Below are 18,926 nucleotides of genomic sequence, written 5' to 3'. Positions count from 1 at the left end.
CTATTAAGCCAGAGTGGACAATCGCCATGGAGGTGCCAAGCCATGGCTGGCCCAGGAAGGATCTGGAGGGAGCAGCAGAAACGCCCTGCTGGCTGGCGAGGAGCTTGCCCTTGCCCTTTCCTTAACAGCTCGTAACGCAGCCTCACAGTTCCCATGACTGCATCTCCTGGCCCTGTCTTTCTTGCTGGAATGGTGCTTTTCGTACCTGTTCAGTGAGGGTACTTATGTAGTATTGAGGGGAAGTGCATAATACCTGGACGAAATATATATATATATATATATATATATATATATATATATATATATATGTATAATGTGACATGGACATGCCTTCTTATCTTCACTATGACCTCTAGTTGTTTCCATGCAAAACAGATCAGGGAAATCAATGCAGAATTTTAAGGGTTAAAGAATAAATGGATTTTTTTTAACAGTCTCCTGGCAGCTCTGTCTCTCCTTTCCACTGATGCCCAGGCACCACCAAGCCTAAGGTGCCTTCACTCACTTCTGCAAACGTCCCAGACATGTGGAGCGAGGAGAGCCATATGGCCACAATGTGGTTTTCTAGTTATCTTCCTCATGCTGCTGAGCTCTGCCCTGGTCCTGCCGTTGCTCTCAGGGAAGCTGACCTCCAGACTGACAGACACAGCCCAGCCAAAGACCCTTGCTGGTGGCAGAGGGGAACTGGATATCTGGCTCCCGGACGGGGCTGGCCGCTGCCACTTGTGGCTTGCCCTTCTGGTCCCCAGGAGCAGCATGGAGAGTTCCCAACAGTTAATACATCTGTCTGTCAAACCTGTGGCTGGGAAGCAGCAGCACTTGCCTCTGTCTGACAGGGTGGCCCTTGTGCCAGAGAAAGCAGAGGGAAAATCACTTGGATATGCTGTTGCTAGGAAGCTCAGGCATGTTTGATGTTTTGATTTTAGCAGTATTGGAGGCTTGCCTTTTTAATAACATGAAGAACTATAGGTTGTTCTTACAGTATCAAATATGTGCTTTATTGAAAATGAGTCATTGAAGCAGAATTCTCTCATCAAATCCTTTTTTTCCACCAGTCATTAAATTAAAAAAAAAATCCCTGGGACACAGGAGAAGAGTACAAGAAATACACAATGAAAATGACAGCAGAAAGGTTCTAGAAGAAGCAGCTTGGTTCAGAGGTTGCTGTGGCCAACAGCCTCTAGGTCCATGCTATGTTAGGCATGGCCAGGGAGCAGGGACAAGGATGGAATCCATGCCTTCAGATGTCAGTGTCCAACTGTCCAGTCCTATGGGTTGGACAAAGGTCATTAGGGCACTCTTATCCACTCTTTGGATGATTCACCAGATATTTACTGAGCTGCCTGTTCAAGGCACTGGGCTGGGGCTGAATGAGCCAGACACCATCCTTGCGCCCCCCCCCCCCCAACAGGGAGAGAGAGAAGTGGCTGTGGTTTACAGGGTGTGGTAGACATGAGACCCAATAGGTAGTGGCCAACTTTTCTCAGGCCAGTCCCAAGCACCATGGAGGAACTTGAGCTAAGTCTTAAAGAACAGCCATCAGATTTTTCCAGTTTAAAAGACAAGGAAGTACATGAAAGGCCAGAATAGCAAGATGGAAGGGAAGCCCGAGGGCTGGTGAAACATTCTATGACTTGGTAAAAGAATCAATGGAGAAGAAAGAGATGAAATTAGAAAAGTGAGCTGAAGTCTAAATTGCCAGGAACCTTGAATTGAATGCCACGAAGTCTGAACTTTCTTTGCAGGTGCCCAGTCAGAGACAGGAATGAGCTCGATCCTAATCTCACTACACCTGTAAATCCCTCTGGGAGGACAAAATGGTTTTCCTAATGTTGATGGAGCTGAACTCTTGGCATCACCATCCAACAGAACTTTCTGCAGTGACGGGAATGTTGTAAATCAGTGCTGTGTGATATGGTAGCCATCGCTGCAGGTGGCCATTGAACATTTTGAAATGTGGCTAGTGTGACTGAGGAACTGGATTTGTAATTTTAATGCATTGTAATTCACTACAATTTCAATTTAAATAGCCACGTGTGGCTAATGGTTTCCAATTTGGAGCTCTGCAGGAGGCAGTGGCAGTAGCTTGATTGATGGGGGACAGAGGGGTGGATGGCTCCCCTGCTGATGAATTGTGCTCAGTTGGATTGTAAGGAGGGAACTGACCGAAGGTGATCACACTGCCGTGCCAGGCTGCAAGGAAGAGGTTTAAAACATGCCTCCAAGGAGTCATCGAAACCCTGCGCGCACACACACACACACACACACACACACACATAAAGAGATGAGAGAAGGGAGATAGCTGGTGTTTGACAAAGCGCTGCCCAGCATGGCGCCAGCTCCCTGGGCCCAGGCAGCAGGTAGCTCTTAGTGTCCTCTTGCCTTATGGTGGCACCGAGCAGCTGTGTGAGCCACACAGAGCAAGAGTCCTGCCTGCATCACTTGGCTGCCAAGAAAGATGCCAGGAATGGGGCAGATGAATCAGAAAACCATTTCTAGATGCATTAATTAAAAGCTTCTGGGATGGAAAGTACACTTAAAGGAATTGCATAGGCCTCTGATGCCTTTGTTATTTTGTTAACTCTGTTACAGTGGAAACCCAAAGAGTTAAGCAGGTACCCTTCACCTTCAGAGCTTTCCTGGAAAAGCTCAGGGCAACGCAGCCTGTGTTTTCCCCCTGGAGCAATGGGCGGCCGTGTTTCCTGACCAACTCACCATCAAACAGAACAGAATTGTGACAGAATAATGTTAGGAAAGCAGAGATACCAAAGCCATAAATCTCAGTAATGACTAAGAGTGATAAAATTCTGCTATTTATTCTACAAAATGAATATAAATATACACTATTGGTGCATACTGATTAAGGAAGGGACAACAATCTTCCATAAATTCATAAAAATTCAACTCTACTGTACCATAAATTAGATTTTCCTCATATTGAATTATTAAGTGTGATAAACATGATTTTTTTCCCCTGCATGCTTATATTATTAGAAATCTTTCTCTTTTTTTGGTATATAATCTTATTTTTAAGCTATTTTTCTTTTTTTTTTAATTTCAGACTATTATGGGAATACAAACATTTTGGTTACATGAATTGCTTTTATACAGTTTGAGTCAAAGTTATAAGTGTGTCCATCACCCATATAGTGTGCATTGTGCCCATTAGGTCTGAATCTACCTATCCCCTCCTCCCCCTCCCATCTGCTTGATTTCCATTGAATTTTACTACCATATGTGCACATGAGTGTTGATATATAAGTTTCAATTTAGTAGAGAGTACATACGGTTTTTGTTCTTCCATTCTTGTGATACTTTGCTTAAAAAGATGATCTCCAGTTCCACCCAGGTTGTTACAATAGTTGTTAGTTTACCATTGTTTTTATGGCTGAGTAATACTACATGGTATACATGTAACACATTTTATTGATCCACTCATGTATAGATGGGCACTTGGGTTGTTCCACATTTTGTAATTGTGAATTGTGCTGCTATAAACATTCGAGTGCAAGTGTCTTTTTTATAGAATATACATTTTTTTCTTTTGGGTAGATACCCAGTAGAGGGATTGCTGGATCAAATGATAGGTCTACTTTTAGTTCTTTGAGGTATCTTCATACTAGTTTCCACAAAGGTTGTACTAGTTTGCATTCCTACCAACAGTGTATGAGTGTTCCTATCTCTCTGCAGCCATGCCAGCATCTGTTGTTTTGGGACTTTTTTGATAAAAGCTATTGTTAGGTGATATATCATTACGGTTTTGATTTGCATTTCCCTGATGATTAGAAACATTGGGCATTTTTTCAGATGCTTACAAAAAAGCCATTAGTCTATCTTCTTTTAAAAAGCTTCTGTTCATATCTTTTGTCTGCTTTTTAATGGGGCTGTTTGATGTTTTCCTGCTGATTTGCCTGAGTTCTTTGTAGATTCTGGTTATTAGCTCTTTATCGGATGTATAGCATGCAAATATTTTCTCTTATTCTGTAGGTTGTCTGTTAGCTCTATTGATTGTTTCCTTGGTTGTGCAGAAGCATTTTAATTTAATCAGGTCCCCTTTATTTATTTTTGTTGTTGCTGTGATGGCCTTTGGGGTCTTCTTCATAAATTCTTTGCCTAGGCCAATATCTATGAGTTTTTCCAACCTCCTCGTGTAGAATTCTTATAGTTACATGCCTTAGGTTTAAGTCTGTTATCCACCATGAGTTGATTTTTGTGAGAAGTGAGAGGTGCAGATCCTGTTTCAGTCCTCTACATGTGGGTATCTAATTTTCCCAGCACCATTTCTTGAATAGGGATTCTTTTCCTTGTGTATGACAAATGTGAATTGAACAGTTGAATGACAGTGGTTTTGCCCCTCTCTGAAATCAGAAGTGCATTTGAAGATACTTTTATTTTTCTCTTAATAAATTACTTTGTAACCAGAAGAAGCATGCAAATTATTCCATTATCTGTTCCATCCACAGCAATGTAGACCAATGAAGTGGAAGTGTGAGGGCAATACAGAGAGAATCAAAGCAAAGCCTTTGTCAGGAGGTCACCAATGCACAGATTGGGAAAACGTTAGATTGGGAGAAATGTTTATTAACTAAGACCTATAAATGGAAGCTCTAATTTTCTCCCATTCTTTATTCCTTATTTTCCCACTACAGTTCCTAAATTCTGATTTAAATATTAATACCTTCTATGTTCTTCTTTTTAATTGTTTTTAAAGTAAACTGTGATGTTTACCTTTTTAGAAAAGTGATATGTGTTCATTGTAGAAAACACAGATACGAAAATTAAAGACAGTCATAGTTCTACTACACAGAGTTGATCATTGTGAATATTTGGGCATTATCTGTTTTCAGTTATTCTTGTTTTCAGTGTCTGATTACACAATATTGAAACACAGTTATGTTTTCCTACGTTTTTTCAGTTAATTCCTCCTGAACATTTCCCCATATTTTAAAATAGATTTCCAAAACATCATTGCAATGGCTGTAGAGTATTTCATCATAGACGTCATCTAAATTTATTTAACTGGGCCTCTATTATAGGCAATTTAGGTTATTTCCTTTTTTTTTTCTTTTTCTTAAAAATTTTTAAATAGCCTTGGGATGAAAATTCCTATATTTGAAACCTTTGTCCACATGAATTACTGTTGCCTTAGGTACAAAATTTCTATCAAAGGATAAGAATCTTTCTTTGGACTATTCGTAATATTTCCAAATTGCTCTCTAAAAAGAATCTTCTAATGTAGTTACTGTAAATATGGGTTTTAAGATTAAAAAAAAAAAAAACAAACCCTGATTTATAGCCCTGGTTTTCTAGTTCTGGTTCTGTCATTAGCTACGTGGCCTTGGGCAAGTTAACTTAACACCCCCAAGCTTTAGCTTCCCTATCTGTTAAGTGGAGTAGTAACAATATCTCCCTCGCATCCCATGGCAAGACACAATCACACGAAACGCTTCACATGTCAACACGCTCCACGTAAGAGCTGACAGCGTTACACATCTGCCAGCAGAGTATGGGGGTGTCTACTTCTCCCTCCTCTCACAAATCCTGGTCACTATTTGTGTAAAAAATCATCAACTTGATGAGTAAAAAACATCTTTAGAATGCTAACATCTGTGACAAAACACATCTTTCAAGTCTTTAAAAATATGCAAAATATTTCAAGGAAAGTACTGGCTTTGACAAACATTTCTTTTTCTCTCACGAGCACTGGGTCATATAAAAAGCTCAAATCTTCCTTAGTTTTGCAGTGTAGGCATATTGTCAATTGTGTCTGTGGGTGAGAAGGGTCTGTTGGTGAGGTGGATGGAGTGTTTGCAGGTGGTGATTATTAAATATGTACTTTAAAATATTTTCTTTCAATGAATTGGGTTTTGCTGTCCATAATTTATTTTATATTGCATAAATAGCTTAATAGGACAATGAGTAGAAATCAAGAGAAAAGAAAGAAAATATTCATTAACAATCTCTTTACCCAAATTCCATTGTATTTGTTTATTGTCCTTGCCATTTTGTGTAACAGAATTATAAGAGACATTCTTTCCAAGGGGAGTACATATTTTCTCACATTGAGACTAGTTTTTTTCCATTTAAGTCCTGTCATTTTTCCAGGCCCATTATGTGCCACTCCATCCATGTCACCGCAGTGGGAGCTGTGTACATGGGAGAGATTCATTCCCCCATGAGCTGGGAGGGAGGGTGGGGGACAAATTCTATTGGGGAAGTGAAGTAGGAATGGGATTAGAGGCTAGAACCTGCCTCTTTGGGGCAGCCACACATGTCACTGTGAAGTCTGAGCATGACTATGATGGGTGTGGGTTATTCTCAAATGAAAACTGAAACAATAAGGAAATGGCGTGGATGGGGGTTTGTACTTGGACATTTAGAGTCCCATTTTAAGGACAAGCTCCATCGGGCTTTTCTTTGGAAGTCCGGAGACTCCAACCAATGTAAAGACAGTGCTCTGTGTTCAGTGCTGGTGTGCATTTGCTAGTGAACATGTTTTCACAGGATTTCTATAACTGAGGCAAGGGAAGGTATTTAGGAACACAGCTTTGGTTATTACAGAAAGGAAAAAGGTCAGTTTTTCTCTCCTGGTTATTGTGTCTTAAATATTGCTCATCAAACACTCTCTCAATGGATGAAATGAAAGGAAGCTTTTTAGGTTTCAGACTGTTCCTCTTTGTCCCTGTTAATTCCAATTTCCCAAAGCTGTGCCCTTGGACTCTGGGCTATAATAACTTTGCAGGTACACTGTGAGTCCATCGATCCTTTAATATGGTTTCTGCATTTAGTTCTTGTTCGGAGCAGGCTCTGTGCCAACCTCTACCCAGGGCTACCTGACTGCTCTGCACAATCAGGTGCATATACAGCCCACACCAAGAGAAAATGACATGACAAACATTGGATGGCCGTGTCTTGATCATTTTTCAAGATCATCTGTGTAGCTTGTAATCTTGAGTATTATTTTTCCTGTGTTCATCATTGAATTCAATTCTGGGAGGAAGGGGGTTTGCTGAACAAGAATATGAAAGATATCAGGGCAGTTAAATTTTATTAATCTTGGGGGCCTCTAGCATAAATGTTAACTCAAAATTGTTAGGCAGTAAATTTGCTGGAAGACGAAGAGGAGGATTATAGTATGATGCAAATAAGAAGAACACTATTTTCAAAGTTAGGTGATATAATTTAATTTGTTCTTTTGCCACTAATAAGTGATTATAAGTCAGTTGTGAAATGACCCCTTCATATATAAAAAAAAGAGACTGTACTATGTCTTCTTTACCATACAGTGACAGACTGCATGTGAAAGCACTCTGTAAGCTGTAATATTATGTCTTTGTGATCAACATGTTTGAAAACGTGTTAGTTTGCCTTTAAACACATTTCAGTTGAATTTGTATACAGGTCCATCATTTCCATATTTAAACTTAAGCTACAGAAACCTTGGTTTAATCCTCTTTATCTTTCAGTCTAATTAGGGGCCTAAAATATTTACTTTAGTTGAAATGTGTCACTCAGTCTAAAGAATGAAGATTCAGTGTTCCTAAAAACGAAGGTTCTAAGATATTACAAAAGTGGATTTAATTGTACATCTTCAGAAAGCCAAATATAGGGAATGGCTGTTGCTTTGGACGGTGGAGATGATAGAACATTTCTATCATTGCAGCAAGTTTCTGCTGGATAGCCCTGCTCTAGAAGAAAGGAAACCTAATGTCACTTTGTTCAGAGGTATGCGGCACTTAGGTTTCATACAGAATTTTTATACCAATTTTAGGTTTCCAACCTAAAATAGCAAATTTTAATGGCCAGCGTCCCCCATCTGTCCACCTAACTCTTTCTGAAGTTGCATTTACAATGTTTGATTATCTGATATTTTTAAATGTTTGTATCTCTCTGTTGGGTCTTCTAGGTCCTGTGTGACAGACATGTGTGAATGTCCAGTCCATAAAAACTGTTACTGCGAGTCATTTCTGGCATATACCCGGGCCTGCCAGAGAGAGGGCATCAAAGTCCACTGGGAGCCCCAGCAGAACTGTGCAGGTAAGAAAGTCCGGCCGGATGCATCCATCAGAAGTTTACTGCAGAGCCCCAGACGGCCATAGAAGAGACTCGTGCGTGTTGATGTGAATGGCCATGGCCTCCCTTGCCAGAGGAAAATCCCACTGGTGGCCCACCTGGATTATAACTTGATGAAACACAGGGGCTTCCGCTGGGCAATGTAGATAGCACTTTAAAAAAATGCTTTGTGACAAGCACATTTAAAAAACACGAGGATTTCCACTATTGCAAAATCCTCTCAACCTCGAGCTACCAGCTGGATGTACTTAGCTCATGGACAGTCGTGCTGTGGTTTAGGTTATATGTGGAGCAAAGGAGATTCAGGACAATTACAGTGATTTCAAGTCTTCAGGATAAACATGATAAGTTGTTTTTTAGAGAATGTTATACAAACCCTAGCAGAATGTTCTTTTCCCTCTGAAAGATAGATTTCTATAATAGTTGTTATTAGCTCTTTGGCCTCAGGCAAGTTAATGAGCTTATTTGATGTCTGTAAAATAGACTCCTTTGTTCATCCAAGAAGTATTTATTACAAAGTGGCTAAGTACTGGGCATTGTGCTGGCCACTGCGGGTACTTTGATGAGTATAATAGATGAGGCCCCTGTCATTGAGGTACCAGCTGGCTAGTGGGAGGACCAGACACAAATAGTAACTCTACAATAAATACTTGCAAATTATGGTAAGTATGAAGAAAGAAACAACCAGGGTGGGGTGATGGAAAACAATTGGAGAGGGGGTGGACTGCTACATAGATGGGGTAGAGAGGGAAGGCTTTTCTGTGGAGGTGCTATTTCAGCCTAGCCCTGAAGGATGGAAGGGCAAGCATTCTATGCAGAAGAAACATGTTTGATGACCAGAGCTTGGGAAAAAAAAAAATTAGCGTGCTCTCAAAGTGGAAGGAAGCCAGTGTGGTTGAGCTTGGTGGCCAAGGGGAGACGGGCACAGGATGAGGGTGAGGGAGGATCAGGAGCTGGACATGCAGGGCTGGGCAGTTCTGGAAAGAAGTGTAGCTTTTATTCCAAGAGCCACTGATGGATTTTAAGCAAGCTTCTTTCTGCTTTTCAGAGATGTAGAAATAGATTGGAGAGTGACAAGATTGAAGGCCAGTGACCAGGCAGGAGGCTTTGGCCATAGTCTTGGTGCAAGCCTGATGGTGGCTTGGATTAAGATGCTGGCAGTGCATGTGGAGAGAAGGGGAGAGATTTTGAGATTTGGGAATTTGGAGATTTTACAGCAATACCTGCTATGCAGAGTTACAAGCACTAACGATATGTATGTGAAGCAGCACAAAGAGTGTCCACCTCAAAGGATGTTCAGTCATTGGTAGCTGCTGCTGTTGTATTTAAATTTGAAGGTGAGATGACTGAATGTTTGTCATCTAGTCCAAGGATTGGCAAACTTTTCCCTTTGAAGGGCCAGACTTGGCTGGAATAAAGAGACTGGGGCTTTCAGCAGTCTGCACTGGGCCCCATAGCCTCAGCTCAGACCTCAGAAAAGAAGGCAGTTCATGCCATTGCCAGGGCCAGGGTGTCTACATGAGTGGAGGAAAGCAGTGAAGCCATCTGGTTAAAAGCAGGGTCAAGGAGAATTGCCCTGAAGCTGTGATTGCAACGCACAGATATCTTGTTCACCTAGACCAGTGGGTCATAACCCAGCTGGGCATTGGAATCACCCTGGGAGCTTAAACAATAAACCATGAAGCCGTGCTTGGGCCCCACGCCCAGATACTCTGCAGCAGTTGGCCTTGTGTGCTTTTCAAAGCTTCCCAGGCGATTCCAACCTACCAGAGTTGAAACCACTGAGTTAGTTTATGTGTTTGCGTGCATGGCTTTGGGGGAGTAGGACGATGGGTATTTGGGGAGTTCTGAAGTTTCCTCAGCAAAGCACCAGAGCCTTTGACCTTCTTCTGACTTCCGTTTCGGTTTTGCTCTTTCCTCTGCCAACCCAACTCCAATCTTTCCATCAGAATTCACTTTCCACAGCAAGAAAACCTCTGTATTAACGCTGCTCTTCTCTGGGAGTATTGATTTGATAAAAATAATTCATATTAAAATATGGCTGAGGCTGCTGAAAGTTGAAGCAGGTTGCCGACCTCTGACCTAATGTGTTAGTGCTGGGTAGAATATATGATGTTTTTGAGGGATTGGGCCCTTCCAGCCTCCTAGCCCACTGTATTTAATTTTGATTCCTCCTTCCTTTGAATCTACCAGAAAATGAATACAAAAAATGGAGTCAAGCACCCATCCATCCACCCGCCCATCCTGGTTAATGCAGGGGCCCAGCTGAGTTCTGTTAATTTCATTAGCTGTGGTGGTTCTGTGGTTAGGGTCATATTAGAAACAGGATATATGAACCCTCTCTTCCTGGCCTAGAGCTATACTTAGCACCAGAGCTGTAAGTGCACACATTGCATTTGAGGACTTCACATTTCATTCACATCAGCATCTGCACTTCAGGGACTGAGTCCCTGGAGCTAAAATTATTTTTCTAATGGAAAAGGAATATGGGCCCTGAAAGGTTCCATTTACCTCTTAAAATTAGTGGAGCCATTTGGGTAAAGGATAGTTCCATCAGTGTGAGGAGTTGGAGGGGAGCATTGTACACACATGCATACACACACTCGCACACACACACACTGGCTCACATTATGGGCTTCCACAGACTGACAGTGATTACATGGAGAAATGAATTTACAGAGATATGCAACTCCTCTTAGTAGATTCATTTTAGAGTCATCTAGAATATTGAAGACTATGAGAATATTCTTTACTTGTTTTTGGCTTCCATGATAACACTGAAGGCTACATAAGATGGAGAAGAGAAATCTTGCAGAGTAAAAAGCTAGGAAGTTGAACAAATAAGAAGCCAGCAAAGCAAGAAACTGAATGAACAAGTGACATTTTAGGGGCTAACCTGGATTTTAACACTGCCACGACTACTGACACAGCACAGTGGGCAAGAAGGACTAATGGAACTCTAATTTAGCACGAGAATTACTAAATAAAATGTGATATGCTAAGGGCTATATTGAAGGTATTAAAAATTTAATAAGCATGTATATTACTATTCACAATTTTCTAAGCACTTCCTTTTCCCCAAGGACTATACTAGCATTTTATATTTAATCTTATTTAATGCCCATAATAATCTATATGGTAACATTACACCACCCACATTTTATTGATGAGGACATCGAGGCTTAAAATAGCTAGGTAATTTGCTGAAAGTCACAGAGCTAGGAAGTGAGGAAGCTGGGAGTTGAACCCAGGTCAATTTACGTTATCACCCCATATTTAATCATTCTGAGAACACAGAGAAGCAAGATCATTGTAGAAAAAGAACCCCAATACATATTTATTTATGTAGTTATATAAGCATCAGCTAATTGATCCAAATATTTATCTAGACCTTTATTAACCTTAGTGACTTTCCCATTTCTGTTTGTTTGTTCCCTATCCCTAGTTGTTGTTATTAATACTTGGTACCTTCTGAGTCTGTAAAGTTCTGATCTTGTCTGCTGTTCGCTCCATTGCTGTCCTTAGCAGAGTGTCTGCCACTTGCCTATAGCTGACACTAATTGTCTGCACATTCAGTAATACATTCTATAAAAGGAAAAGGCCCTGGGAACGCAGGTGTTCATGTTTTTGCACAGCACAGTGGATGGTCTGCTGGGTTATACGAGCAGTTTTCTCTCTCCTTGTTTGGCTCTACAAAACCCCAGGTGATTCTAGCTTCTTCCTGTAGCAGCTCTACCCTAATCATATACACTGCGCCTTTCCATGGCTGACTGGATGCCTCCTGTAAAAGTTCAAGAGATAAAGTCATCTTCTGTGACTTTTAGCACCCAGCAGGGGGACATAATGATGGCTGAGTTCCAGAGGCACAGAGCCATGCTCATTGAATGTGTTGATAAAGCTTGCACGTGCCTTAGGTATTACCTTTAGCTGTTTGACCCCCCCCCCCCCGAGAATAAATGTACTGGAACACTAACCACTTCGGCAGTTTCCTGTTGCTGTTGTTGTTTAATATAACCAAATGACGCCTTTTTAAATGCATGTGTGCAAATCAAATCATATTTATACTTTAAAAAAAATTTTTTCTTTGAGACAAAAATCTCACTCTCTTGCTCGAGCTAGAGTGCCGTGGCGTCAGCCTAGTTCACAGCAACTTCAAATTCCTGGGCTCAAGCAATCCTCCTGCCTAAGCCCCCTGAGTAGCTGGGACTACAGGCGTGCACCACCATGCCAGGCTAATTTTTTCTATATGTTTTTAGTCACCCTTAGCTGTCTACTTTTTAACTCGACAGCTACCCCAGGCCCACTGCAGACTTGGAGCAAAAATCTGTGGGGATGGGGCTGAGGAATAAATATCTTTTAAAAGAGCCTTAAGGGACTCACATGAGCATCTCTGATTAAGAACTACAGCTGTTTGTAACTGGAGGAGAAAGCAAATAAACAAATTCCTATGACATGAAAAGTGTCATGGGACATAGAGGAGGGGAGGGCATCTTGGGGACATGCAGGAACCTACTTGAAGAAGGTGACACTTGAATTAAGACAGGAAATGATTAGATTGGGCAAAGCGTCACAGCTAATGATAATAGGTTTCAGATCTCTCTGATTGGAAGTCAGGATAAAAGCGTAGTAACTGAAGAAAAAAAAGAAAATAATTTCGGGGGAAGAGTCTAGGAGGTAATGTGAACATTTGCTACCAGGAAGTAGGCAAAGAAACTCGAGACAGAGAGAGAAGGTGTTCTCAAAGAGTCAGCGGAAGAAGCAGGAGAGGTCTGTGTCGTTAGATAAAATGGACAAAAAGACCAAATATTTTGCAGAGTGCTCTTGGGAGAACAGGACTTGCCATTATGTCAGAGCATATGGTCACGAGTGAAAACTTTGGAGGGAACCGCATTAGTCAGGTGGTGGGTGAGGAAGATGAGTTGCCAGTGTTAATGAATTGCAAAAGGATGGGGCAAATCGACTGTAAGTGTGCCTACGTCCACTTTGGAAATATTAGTTGCTCTCTCATTTGCTAAAAAGGAATGAGTCTCTGCAGTGACTGAATGAAGCCTGCGCATGATGGCTGTTTACAGGACCAAATCTCAATCCTGACTGCCTGTTAGAATCACCAGTCTAGTTGCAGGGTGAGGTGAGGGGATGGGGAGTGGATTTCTGTGTTTTTAATTCCTGCTATCCTGGTCCTGCCTTCAGAGGTTCTAATTTAATTGGTCTGGGATCGGGTCCAGGTGATTCTCACTTCCAGCTGTGGCCACCCTTGGTCTGCAGAAGCATAACAACACACACGGATACAATTAATGTGTGTGAGTCTGATATTCACTAGGCACATACAATGTATAGGGTATTCTGTTGGTTACTGAGAAGAGAAAAAGAGAAGAACTTTGAAAGGATCAGTGAAAAGTCAAAAGACTATCAGAGAAGTGTAAGTTGAGAGATTTAAAGGAAGAGTTATATCAATCCAGCCACTCACTCCTCCCTGTGTCCATCCAGTCTCCCAGTAGTCCTCTGAGTGGCCACTGCATGTTAAGCACCATCCACAGATAAATAAAGAAACAGAAAAGTGTTTCCCTCTAGTAGCCTATATTTTAGTTGGTGTTTGTGTAGGGGGAGTGAGGGAGGAGGGGAGGGAGGGAGGTGATGAAACTGATGATTACAATTTCATGTTGTAAATGCAGGGATGAAGCTTGGCAGCAGGTGGTCTGAGTGTACAGTCAAGGGACATCCCATCCACATGGGAGGGGTGGGAGAAACGGCTGGGAATTTAGTTGAAAAGAGTGGAAGATGGGATGAACGGTGGTGACATTTACCCACCTAGATGATGACACTAGGTCAAGGCACTGACATTCAGTGTTCACAAGGGAGCCCATGGATGTCATCCTTAGAGGATAGCACAGAGCACACAACAGGGTAAGGAAGGGCAGAGGGTATATGGAAAACATCTAAACCCCTCTCTGTTGGGGTCATGACTGTTTCATGACTCTTCCATTTATCGAACAAATATTTAACGTTGGCTTCCACACCCCAAATGCCCTCTAGGTGCCAGAAAATGTGGTAGGTGCTAGAGATGTAGTGGTAGACCAGGTGAAAACTCTGCCTTCGGTGAGTTCGAATTCTAATGTTGAAGACGGAGAGTAAATATGACACAATGTTGGGTAGTGATGGGTGTAAAGAAGAAAAAGGTAGGGAAGGGGTAGTGAGTGTGGAAGTACTATATTGGATAGGATGTTATCTTTGAGAAGACACCTCAAAAATCTGAGTGACCCAGGCATGGGAATCGTTACGGTTACATCTGATGTTTCAATGTAATGGACTGAGAATTAACTGCCACGAACTCATCCCTCCTCCATGGGTGTATCAGACAGATGACCCTGTCATTTATCTCTGCCCGCAAAGCATCCTGTACATGGGGCTTTGTTCAGATCAGGTGGTTAGTAATAGTCAATAGTTCACTTAACAATCGGGGCAGGGATAAATAAATATGTCAGAACTTAATATGAATCTATACGAAAAGTGTTAATTACAGAACCAAGTATTTTAAAGTTCATTCCATTCAGAAGTTTCTCAAAATTCTACGTTTCAAACAGCTTAGTTTTCTAATAATAAATACGATCTTGCAAGAGGTAATTGAGCACTCTCTGGACAGGACGTCTTTTTTCTCATTTGTTTTTAACCAGTGTAATGAGCGTTTGAGGAGCTTCATAGAATTTATTTTATGGTTCTTATTAACTTAATGTTAGTTAAGTTAGTTAAATGTGCCCAAACGACTACATTCTGTGGTAATTCTAAATATATAATTTGAAACACTCAAAGTCATGCCATTTGCTTGAAAACCGGTTCTATTTTTTAAGTTTTACGATTGCATGGTTCATGGCTGGTTATTATTCTGCAAACAGCATAAACAACAACAGAGGGATCTAAGCTGATGATGACCTTCCATTGTTAGCACTTTTGTTTGGAGCAACTTTAAATGAAGGTTGCGATGTGTTACTGGTGTTCTTGAAAAGTCCCTGCTCTAAATTTCTACCTGTGTCAACATTCTTATTCATGAGAATGAGGGGTGGCCCCTTTGATTGCCACTGGAAGTACTCAGATGGAAAAGTCTGTGTGTCACAAACTGTCCAGAATGTTTGCATTATTTTTTCTGACAAACATACATGAGTTTTTAGGATATCTCAAAATATTGTCAAAATCGTTTTAGCTCTAAGTCAACGAAGACACTAAAATGGCTATGACGTGGTGATGTCATCATTTTTATCTTCTCTGGCCCAGGTGGCAGCTGCCCTCCCTGCATTTGCACATCTGATTTTTCTCTATTGGGAGCTGCCCTATTCTCGCTCTAATTTGCCTAAAATTGATTAATGTAATGCATGATCGCGCTGATTGAAATATGTCACAGATTTCCAATATCCTTGGTAGCTTTCTCTTCTGTGTGTGTAATTCCGTATATTTAAATATTGATGTAGTTGCACAAAATATTGCTATTCATCACAGCTCAATAGCTGGAAGGACTATTTGAAGCTAATTTTTTATACTATTTGCAATAACTAAATAACCTTAAAGATTTTCTTATAGCCTTATGAATTTATAGTTTTTCTTATCTAAGAATGAACAGCTTTGATTCTAATTTTTTTTTTTTTTTTTTTGAAGCACACTGGCCCAGCAGGTAGATTGTTGGGTTCTTTTTTTTATAGATGCAGGTGATTGCTGGCGTGTGTGAGGAGTGTTGGGGGCTTGTGATTCCTGGTGAAAAGGCAAATCTGAGCCTGTGCTGTGGAAAGCTCTCTGCAATGACATGAGCCTGCAGAAATGGTATCAGGCTGAGGGTGAAGTAACGGGGCCTTTTTCTACATCAAACCTGTGTCTCCTCTTTTTCAGCCACCCAGTGTAAGCACGGTGCTGTGTATGATACCTGTGGCCCGGGATGTGTGAAGACATGTGACAACTGGAATGAGATTGGTCCATGCAATAAGCCGTGCGTTGCAGGTTGCCACTGTCCAGCAAACTTGGTCCTTCACAGGGGAAGGTGCATCAAGCCAGTCCTCTGTCCTCAGCGGTGACCTTTGTTCCGGTTCTTGAGACTTTGAAATCTGGTGTCCTTGACACTGATGTGGAAGAGCCAATGAAGGACTACAGTATTTGTGTACCTGATTCTGCAAATACACACACACAGAGTATATATGTGTATATATATATATAGATATATAGATATATTCAAAAACATTTCATCATTTATATAAACTATAGGTGGATTATTATATGTATATTTTTTGCTATAAGACATGTATTATTTCTGGGATCCTAATCTGTAAGCCATTGGATACATTGTATAAATACACCAGGTGTTTTTAATTTAATAAGGCAGCATGTAGACATATTGGATGGTTAATGTCGTATACATTTGTCATTTTAAGGAAATTTTCTGGGAACTCTCAATTGCCTGCCTGCATTAATTTTAGCTTTGACTCAGGATTTTTAATTGAGTGGGAAATATGTTCCTCTGGAGAAGGGGACATTTATCTAGGGGCATCTCATATTTCCTAAGAAAGGAATGTGTACCTGAGAGAGATGGCAGGAGCTTGGTGACTGACCCTAATGGTACCTGGAAAGCAAGGGAGAGACTGTCACACTGTACTGGGTCATGGCCTGATATTGTTTCCAAAACTTATTGAGTCGTTGCCAAGAAATATATATTTGTCACTAGGACATAGCCAAAGAATCAAGTGACTCTTGCCATCTTCACATATTCTCTGAGTCTCCTCATTTTATAAGTGTGTATGATGGATGTGACTGTTTCTGTGTCATGCATCGAGATTCAAGGGTGTCTGGATGGCATGTTAATTTTATTGAGCATGAGAAGATATCTGGAGAAACTGTTGCACAACATATGAAGAAATATCCGTTTCTCTGAATCTCAGAACAATTTTAGATGAGTAAATCCAATGAGTTGATGTAAGTCATCTACATTTTGTGACTATTCCGTGTATAAAATGAAAACTTGTAATTATTCCTAGAGGATTCCTGTCCAAAGCTTTTTGGCTACCATTAATATGTTATAGTTATTAGACAGGGAAAAGCCTTTACTGGCCAACTGATTTAACGTCAGTCCAATTGAAGAATGGTCCATGTATTTGCTCCAATTTACTGATAGGTTACTACTAGTTACCTTGTGATTTTCTTGACTTTTGTTTTCAGTTGAATAGGTTAAAATGTCAACAAAACCAAAACCCACTATGTCTAAAAGTAAAATGTTCTGCATTGTAGTAAATAAAGGGCTTAAGATTTAAAACAATGCATTTTTCATTCAAGATGTCTTATACTTTATAAATTAGCAGTATCAACTGCAGACTAGTGAAATTTTAACAGCTTTATTTAGATATAATTTATATATCCTACAGTAGTTTATTTTTATAAAAAGTATTATTAACAGACAAAAAGCAAACTCCAAATATTTGACAGTGAGCACGTTGCCATTGTTTGTCAATGTCATTTACGTGCCTTTTACATATATTCATGACAGCTAAAGTATTAATTTAGATTTGTTTTGTCTTTACAAAATCCCTAGTTGTTTGAGTAAACTGAATAAAGTGCAGAGTGTAACAGTGACTGGCTGGGTTCCCAGGGCATTTGATTTTGTCACTGTTGTCCTCAGGTCCTAATTGCCCCAGTCTCTGGGGCCTGATGGTAGCTCGGTCATTGTTTCAGTGCTGCACTTGAAAAGAGAAGTTTGATTTAGGTGTCTTGGGTCTGGGTGTGGTTTGTGACCTTGTCTACATTATTTAAGCATCTGGGGCCTCCCTTTTGCTTATCTACAACACAAAGAGGCCGTGTTGTATAGTGGGAATGGTTGAGCCTCAGGAAACCTAGACACACAGTCACTAGTGAGCCTGGAGACCTCGGGCAGCCATTGAGGCACTGAGGGCCTGGGAAGACATTCACATTCATAATCTCACTTGTCCCCTGCTCTGTTCTGAAAGGAGGGGCAGGGCAAATCAGTTGACCTCTCCAGATTGGTTTCTACCTTCTGTGAAGTGAACAGATTTCTTTAGATTAGCTTTAGATCTCTTTTCAGTTCACTTTCAGTTTGCCTCCATAAAAGAGGGAGGGCTGCAGAAGGGAAATGGTGCAGAAGGGAAAATTGGGGACAGCTGTTTACTGCTCATGATTCACCCAAGGACTGAGTAATCATCCATCAAACTAACCAGCCCCTCCAATCATGGCCAGTCGTGGTGGATGAAAAAGGAAGGCTCTTCTTCATGGACCAATTCCGTTGTTTTGAATGGCTCGATGGTAAGTTTGTGTGACATCTTATCCAGGGGTTAACCTTATCTCTGTACATTTTTTAATTTCTTAATCCAAGAAGAAAGAGAAGGCAGAGATAACAGAAGGTTATTTGGGCCTACTAATCCACATAGGCAGCTGTCTGATAGGGGAGGGTGAGGAAATCATATTCTGCACATTCTGTTTTTGGCCATGGGCTGTAGCTGAGCAATGACTTTGTCTAGTGATTGATCTCAATGAAGATTTTCCAAGTGCATCAATGATGGTCCTACTTTATTCACATGGGAGGTTTCCAATGGGTTCTCCAAATCAAACTCCTGCAGAGTTAGTTGACTTGGAATAAAGATGTTCTACTATCACCTTTAGTGCACACAATCCAGGTTAGCAATTAGTGTTGGTTCCATATAGAGAACTAAAAGATAGGTTAATATTGCCGTGTCTACATGACCAGAATCCCTACTTTGGTTACGTAATTAGCTATAAATACTGAATTCCATGAGAAACAAGCACTATTGGTGAAGAACAAGTGCAATTATTGTTCCAATTGCTCATTGTTGGTACTCAGTGAAAGTAAGTTC

The 18,926-nt window shown here is 40.8% G+C and overlaps 1 protein-coding gene across 2 annotated transcripts in view; it reads left to right on the top strand.

The window, feature by feature from the left end:
* Positions 1-17,359, top strand: part of BMPER (BMP binding endothelial regulator) — a 242,643-nt gene extending 225,284 nt beyond the window's left edge. For both annotated transcript variants that reach the window (XM_020289902.2, XM_020289901.2), the window contains exons 14-15: positions 7,907-8,037; positions 15,946-17,359. In XM_020289902.2, coding sequence (XP_020145491.2) covers positions 7,907-8,037; positions 15,946-16,127 — 313 coding nt within the window. In that variant the 3' untranslated portion in view covers positions 16,128-17,359. The remainder of the gene's footprint in view (positions 1-7,906; positions 8,038-15,945) is intronic.
* Positions 17,360-18,926: the final 1,567 nt, after the last annotated feature.

This window comes from Microcebus murinus, chromosome 9 (genome assembly GCF_040939455.1).
Source record: "Microcebus murinus isolate Inina chromosome 9, M.murinus_Inina_mat1.0, whole genome shotgun sequence".
Taxonomy (NCBI): Eukaryota; Metazoa; Chordata; class Mammalia; order Primates; family Cheirogaleidae; genus Microcebus; species Microcebus murinus.
The sequence above is the reverse complement of the archived record's forward strand: the minus strand, read 5'-3'. Positions and strand labels throughout refer to the sequence as shown.